Source organism: Eumetopias jubatus, unplaced genomic scaffold (assembly GCF_037043125.1).
Source record: "Eumetopias jubatus isolate StellerSeaLion01/CBP00866 unplaced genomic scaffold, mEumJub1_p1.0 scaffold_15, whole genome shotgun sequence".
Classification (NCBI taxonomy): Eukaryota; Metazoa; Chordata; class Mammalia; order Carnivora; family Otariidae; genus Eumetopias; species Eumetopias jubatus.
This window is the reverse complement of record NW_028274821.1, coordinates 69,816,801-69,824,053: the sequence shown is the minus strand read 5'-3', so window position 1 is coordinate 69,824,053 and position 7,253 is coordinate 69,816,801. Positions and strand designations below refer to the sequence as shown.

Here is a 7,253-nt window from a genome sequence, read left to right as displayed (position 1 = left end):
TACCTCGCCATTTCACCTTTTTATGACTCAGTTTGCCCATCCGTAAAGTGGAAAGGAGGGTGCGCGGCTTGTAAAGTGCTCGAGATTCCCTGGTTGAAAGGTGTCTGCGCCTCACGGCCCCTCTGCCCTCCTCCACCCCACAAAGTCAGTCTTGAGCTCTCTCACTCCCTTCCTGGCTCCCCGAAATATAAAAACCGTAACTCCGCTTCCCGCCCCAACATCTTTCCGCCCTTTCAGGCCTTCTCGGGCTCCCAGTCCCGCCACAGAGCCGGGCACCCACCTCTCCCTGCCGCCCACCCCCACACCACCCCACCCCACCCCACCCCACCCAGCCGGAGAACCCACGAAGAACCCCGCGAGGCCAGGCCAAGCGCACGCACTGGCGCTCCGAGACCAGCGCCGGGCTGCTGCGTGCGCCGGAGAGGGACGGAAGGCTGGATGAGTCACGCGGATAATCGCGCTTTTCTCTGGCGCGCAGACGGCGCGGACGGGAGCGGGGGTGGGGGAGCGGAACCGACCCCTCAGCCCCTACCAGACTCCTCCGCCACGGGCTTCGAACCCACGGAGCTGACCACCGCGACGCAGGCTGCCCCGGTCGCATGGCGACCGCACTTGCGCCCAGTACCCCGCGCCCCGGCCGCCGGCCGCCGCCGACGCCGCCGCCGCCGGCGTCAGCGCGGCTCCTGCCCGCCAGCTGCCGGGCTGGCGTCACGGCTCGGCCGGGCCCCGCCCGCGCCCCTCCTTCCCTCCCCCCCGCCCCTCCCTCCCCCGCCCCCACGTGCGCCGAGTTTGTTTATTTAGCTGCCATGGCAACGCGCGGGGGGGGCCCCAGGAGGGAGGGGAGAAGAAAGGGAGGGGCGGGGCCTGGCGGCGGGCCGCGGCGTACAGCGGGTAGGAGGCGGGGGTAGGGGGGGAGCCGAGAAGTTAAGTAAGGAGTGCGCGGCGGCCGCCGGCAGTTCCCCGGCCCGAGAGAGCGAGCGCGGCTGCGGGCGCGCGGGGAGCAGAGGCGGTGGCGGGCGGCGGCGGCGGCACCGGGAGCCGCCAAGTGCCCCTCCCCGCCCCTCAGGCCCCCCACCCACCTACCCGCCCGCGGCCAGCGCCCATGGCCGCGCGCGCCCCGCGCAGCCCCCCGGACTCCGCGCCCCGCGCCGCCGCCCAGTCCGCAGATCCGCGCCACCGCGGCCAGTCTCACCTGGCGGCGCCGCCCGCCCGCCAACCCGGCTACAGCCCCAGCGCCCACGGCGACAGCCGCGGCGACCGCGACAGTGGTGGAGGACGCTGCTGAGTCGAAGAGCGCGCAGCTCGGCCACCGGACCTACTTACTCGCCTTGCTGTTTGTCTGTTTTTACGAGTTTACAACTTTTCTAAGAACTTTTGTATACAAAGGAACTTTTTAAAAAGGCATCTCCCGTTTATATTTAGTCCAAAGAAGGATCTCGGGCAATTTGGGGTTTTTGGTTTTGGTTCGTTAAGTTTTTCTTTTTTTCCTCTTCGTTGACTTTGGGGTTTGGGTAACCCCACTGCTTCGGACTCCCGAGGACCTTCTGGGCCCCCACATTAATGAGGTAGGTGCGGCGCGGGGCGCAGGGAGGGGTAAAGGCCGGAGGCCGGTGGGACGCGCCCGAGCGGCGGTCGAGAGTGGCCCCCTGACTTCTGCCTCTGTGCCCCGCCCGGCCCGCAGGCAGCCACCTGGCGAGTCTGACATGGCTGTCAGCGACGCACTGCTCCCGTCCTTCTCCACGTTCGCGTCCGGCCCGGCGGGAAGGGAGAAGACACTGCGTCCAGCAGGTGCCCCGAATAACGTGAGTATTGTCGCGAAAGGTCGGCAACGTCCAGTGGGCTTCTGTGGGTGGGGTGAGGACGAACGGAGCCCAGGGGTCAACCCAAAACCACCCGGCGAGGGGAAGGAGTGGCCACCGCACTTGGCCCCGCAGTCTTCCTAGGATGGCTTCCGCGCCCTTGGCTTAGTTGTACATGCGTGTGGTCCGGACACTGCGGAGCCGCCGGGGGCGCACACCCGGTCGGCACACGTCTCCCAGCTCGCAGGCGGCAGGGCTGGCGCGGTGGCCACCGGGCGGGAGGTGGATGTGTCCCTGCACACGGGCTGGGCCCGAGTGAGCTTGGCGCGTAGGCGTACCCGCGGCGAGGGCGCATAGGGAGATTCTCGTGTCCCAATTCCAGGGGTGGCAGGAGCGTCCCCGGGATCTGGCTGGGGAAGGCCCCGGGCTGTCGAGCCGTGGCCCTTGCTCACACGCCATCGGGCAGACAGAACATAACATCCTCCAAACCGACGCACCGCCTCTCCTCGGGCCCGGGGCTGGGCCGAGATTGTAGCGCTGGCACCCGGAGTCCCCCGGCGCTTTGTCTGCCCAGTCCCGGTGCCTGGGCAGTATAGGCGCGGCCGGCCCGCCAGTATGTAGTGTTGGCAGCAGGGGACCGGCACCGACGGTCTCTCTCCCGTCCTGTTCCCGCAGCGCTGGCGGGAGGAGCTCTCCCACATGAAGCGACTTCCCCCGGTGCTTCCCGGCCGCCCCTATGACCTGGCGGCCGCGACCGTGGCCACCGACCTGGAAACTGGCGGAGTCGGCGCGGCTTGTGGCGGCAACAATCCTGCTCTCCTACCCCGGAGGGAGACGGAGGAGTTCAACGATCTCCTGGACCTGGACTTTATCCTCTCCAATTCCCTGTCCCATCCGGAGTCCGTAGCCGCCACCGTGTCCTCGTCGGCGTCAGCCTCATCCTCGTCCTCCCCATCGAGCAGCGGTCCTGCCAGCGCGCCCTCCACCTGCAGCTTCAGCTATCCGATCCGGCCCGGAGGGGACCCGGGCGTGGCGCCGGGCAGCACTGGCGGCGGCGGCCTCCTCTATGGCCGGGAGTCCGTGCCCCCTCCCACAGCTCCCTTCAACCTGGCGGACATCAACGACGTGAGCCCGTCGGGCGGCTTCGTGGCTGAGCTCCTTCGGCCCGAATTGGACCCAGTGTACATTCCGCCGCAGCAGCCGCAGCCGCCAGGTGGCGGGCTGATGGGCAAGTTTGTGTTGAAGGCGTCGCTGAGTGCCCCTGGCAGCGAATACGGCAGCCCGTCGGTCATCAGTGTTAGCAAAGGCAGCCCGGATGGCAGCCACCCGGTCGTGGTGGCGCCCTACAGCGGCGGGCCACCGCGCATGTGCCCCAAGATCAAGCAGGAGGCGGTCTCGTCGTGCACCGTTGGTCGGCCCCTAGAGGCCCACTTGGGCACTGGACCCCCTCTCAGCAATGGCCACCGGCCGCCAGCGCACGACTTCCCCCTGGGGCGGCAGCTCCCCAGCAGGACTACCCCGACCCTGGGTGCTGAGGAACTGCTGAGCAGCAGGGACTGTCACCCTGCCCTACCGCTCCCCCCGGGCTTTCATCCCCACCCGGGGCCCAACTACCCACCCTATTTGCCGGACCAGATGCAGCCACAGGTCCCACCGCTCCATTACCAAGGTCAGTCCTGGGGATTCATAGCTCGGGCTGGGGAGCCCTGCGTGTGCGGGCTCTCCGGGGCGCAGGGACCGATGCTGACCCCACCTTCTTCACCCCTAGAGCTCATGCCTCCCGGTTCCTGCATGCCAGAGGAGCCGAAACCAAAGAGGGGGAGAAGGTCGTGGCCCCGGAAAAGGACAGCCACTCATACTTGCGATTATGCAGGCTGCGGCAAAACCTACACGAAGAGCTCTCATCTCAAGGCGCACCTTCGAACCCACACAGGTAGAGCAGAAGCTGCGTGGGGCAGTGGGGGGGAGGGGGTTGGTGTGCAGCCCATTGGCTAACTGTGGGCACTTCTCAGGGCCTCCCTTGGGATGTGGAGCACAGTCTATCTCCTCCATCTCTTGGATCACAGGAGAGAACAGCAAACCAAACTGGCGCCTCCTTTTTTGCCTGAGAGCCTTTTGCTTGATGGATGGTATCAAGTGCTTGAATGTGCAGTTCTGTTAGGCTTTTGAAAGGCAGGGAGAGTCCAGGCCGCTTGTGGGCCTCTCCTCGTTTGAGCAAAACATTGCCCTTGTAATCAAGAAATTACACTTCGGGGGCGCCTGGCTGGCTCAGTGGAGGGTGCAACTCTATCACGAGTTTGTGGGTTCCCGAGGTTGTGGGTTCCGGCCCCAAGTTGGGTGTAGAGATTACTTAAAAATAAAATCTTAAATTACACGTTGCAGTGCAAAAGTATGTTAGGTCTTGTTATCAGTTTTTTAATTTTTAGGCAATTTTCACTGGTTGTTCCCAGATGCACACTCCCTTTTTTTTTTAGTTCTAGCCTTCATAAGTAGGTTCTGTTTGAATTTCAAGAATTGAATGGTTATGATTGTGCTTTAAGATGGTCACTTGGAGAGAATTTTTCATGTCCCATAAGTATAGGTACATAAGGTCATTTAGGTGTAGAATTCATTAAAATAGAAATGTTGATGCAGAAAAAGTAGCCGCTTATGGCTTTTTCGACCCAGTTGTAGTGGGATATAGGATGTGATCACTTGGTTTGGACGGGAGAGACCGTTCTAAATGCACTTCCATCACCATGGTACTTCGGGTCAAAAGAATGAAAATGTTAGCGATATATAAGTGTAGGAAGTGTAGGTCTGTTCCCCCCCCCCAAAAAAGGGCAAGAAATACTTTTAATATTCCTATTTATGATCTGAAATTGAAGATGGCCTTGAAGTGGTCTAAAAACATGGCTGGCTCTTTTCGGAGTAGGGTGCTTGGGGAATTGGTTTGATATTCGGCCTCTGGTTTGGCCAGTTCTGCGTTAGGTAGCAATGGCTTCACCTCGGTTTCTTTTCCTCCCCCAGGTGAGAAACCCTACCACTGTGACTGGGACGGCTGTGGGTGGAAATTTGCCCGCTCCGACGAACTGACGAGGCACTATCGCAAACACACCGGGCACCGCCCCTTCCAGTGCCAGAAGTGCGACCGGGCCTTCTCCAGGTCGGACCACCTCGCCTTACACATGAAGAGGCACTTCTAAATCCCCAAACAGTGGATATGACCCACACTGCCAGAGGAGAATTCAGTATTTTTTTTTTGACCTTTCACAGTCTTTCCCCCCCGCCGCCCCGCCCCGGGCGGGGGTTGGGGGGAAGGAACCCAGCTGGAAAGCACTACAATCATGGTCAAGTTCCCAACAAGCCAACTTGTGAATGGATAATCAGGAGACACAAACCAGAAGACAAATCAAAGAACCGATGGGGTCTGTGACTGGATCTTCTATCATTCCAATGCTAAAGCCAACTTGAATATTCTTGGACTTACAAAACACCAAGGGGGTGACTGGAAGGTGTGGATATCAGGGTATAAATTAGATCCATGAGTTGGGGGGAGGGAAGACCAGAATTCCCTTGAATTGTGTTTCGATGCAATATAAGCATAAAGATCACCTTGTATTCTCTTTGCCTTCTAAAAGCCATTATTACGATATTAGAAGAAGAGGAAGAAATTCAGGTACAGAAAATGTGTTTTTAATAACCTAAACGATGGTGCTTGGTGAGTCTTGGTTCTAAAGGTACCAAATGAGGAAGCCAAAGTTCTCAAACTGCTGCATACTTTGACAAGGAAAATCTATTTTTGTCTTCCGATCTACATTTATGACCTAAGTCAGGTAAATACGCCTGGTTTATTTTAACATTTTTATGCAGACAGTCTGTTATGCACTGTGGTTTCAGATGTGCAATAATTTGTACAATGGTTTATTCCCAAGTATGCCTTAAGCAGAACAAATGTTTTTTTCTATATAGTTCCTTGCCTTAATAAATATGTAATATAAATTTAAGCAAACTTCTATTTTGTATATTTGTAAACTACAAAGTAAAAAATGAACATTTTGTGGAGTTTGTATTTTGCATACTCAAGGTGAGAATTAAGTTTTAAATAAACCTATAATATTTTATCTGAACATTGCTTTTGTTCTATTTCTCCCCTGGAAAAGCATGTCATAGAAATTGCAGTTTAAACCACAAGGCACATGAAAAGCACACTGAAAGGCCAAACTTTTATCTCAACAAGAGATTAAAAGACATTTTTAAGGCTAGTTTTACAGTGAGTACTATAAGAGTTGTGACACTGAAAGCTGAATATTGGAGATCATAGAAGCAAATGTCACCTGGTTGTTTGCTCATGAAAGCAATTTCCTTACCTGAATATGAATTTCCAGTTAGAAACTGCTCATTCTTCAGTATGCTCAGTTTTTTATAGGAAAGTATAAAATATACAACATTCCAGTTTCATATTTTAAAAGATCCTTATGGTTTCTCTTTAAAATTAAATGAAAATATAAAAATCTTTCTCAGGGGCTGGGCCTTGCACTCAGAACAGTTTGAGGAACAAAAGAACCTTCCCACAGCAGAGAACCCTAAGAATGTAGTTCCACAGTGCCCTCCTGAGGATTAAAGTATTCATTTATGCTTCCTGTGTGTTACAGATATGTGTAGTCCTCGAGGTTAGAACCAAATTTTCTGGCAGAATTTTAAAACTTCATCTGTCCTCTAGATTAAGCAGACTGAAACATGTTAGAAACCACTCAGTCACAAAACTTTTAATAAGTGTAAAGTAAATTTAAGTACATCTTTTAAGTGGTGTTTTTGTAAGCTGGTCGCATATTTAAGTTACTCAGCTTTAAAACTGCACTGATCCTTTTTTGAGGTCAGTACACAAGAGTTTGAATTTTGTTTGTGGGGGTTACAAAATGGAAAAAGCATTTGTGACCCTTGTTGGCACTTGATACATTTGTAATGGTGATGTGGGTGACCAACATTGTCAAGCTGACATCTTTAGGCTGCTTATTAACTATCCATTATATGGAGTATCCAGAAGTGTGGGTGCATCTTATAAATAGAAAACAAATTCATAAGAGCCTCATGGTGGATCAACACAAAGTATTTTCCTTGGCTTTTAAGAGTCCAGCATGACGAAAACATGGCATGTGTCTTAGCTTAAAAGAAAACAGGTGCATCAATAGGATGGAATTTTATGTGGCCAAGAACATATTCAAGGCATATTTAATGACATGGAAAAATGCTCATGGTATGTTAAGTGGAAAAAGCAGGATCTAGGAGTATAAACATAATTCCAATTGTATAAGTTGGTGTGTGTGCATTGAAGGAGAGAGGGAAGCACCAGAAGCTTTGAAGAGGAAGGACTGGAAGGAAATGCCAAAATATTAATACTGGTTTTCTCCATTTAAATTTTCTAGTTTCCAAATAAGTATTTAACATGGGAAAACTTTTTAAGAATGCAGGTGC

At 54.5% G+C, this 7,253-nt stretch overlaps 1 protein-coding gene across 2 annotated transcripts; it reads left to right on the top strand.

Annotated features, from left to right (window-relative positions):
• Positions 1–1,092: 1,092 nt before the first annotated feature.
• Positions 1,093–5,908, top strand: KLF4 (KLF transcription factor 4). Of its 2 annotated transcripts, XM_028108791.2 has the most exons (5): positions 1,102–1,565; positions 1,682–1,802; positions 2,475–3,468; positions 3,568–3,732; positions 4,809–5,908. In XM_028108791.2, the coding sequence occupies exons 1-5, from the start codon at positions 1,561–1,563 to the stop codon at positions 4,982–4,984; spliced, it is 1,461 nt and encodes a 486-aa protein (XP_027964592.1). In that variant the 5' UTR covers positions 1,102–1,560; the 3' UTR covers positions 4,985–5,908. The 2 variants fall into 2 exon arrangements, with proteins under 2 accessions (XP_027964591.1, XP_027964592.1); XM_028108790.2 differs by having other exon boundaries at positions 1,093–1,565; positions 2,475–3,732.
• The last annotated feature ends 1,345 nt before the right edge of the window (positions 5,909–7,253 follow it).

Coding starts and splice junctions, on each gene's coding strand:
- KLF4 (XM_028108790.2), top strand. Junction 1,803..2,474: donor CAGCAGGTGCCCCGAATAAC/GTGAGTATTGTC, acceptor CTGTTCCCGCAG/CGCTGGCGGGAGGAGCTCTC. Junction 3,733..4,808: donor GCACCTTCGAACCCACACAG/GTAGAGCAGAAG, acceptor TTCCTCCCCCAG/GTGAGAAACCCTACCACTGT.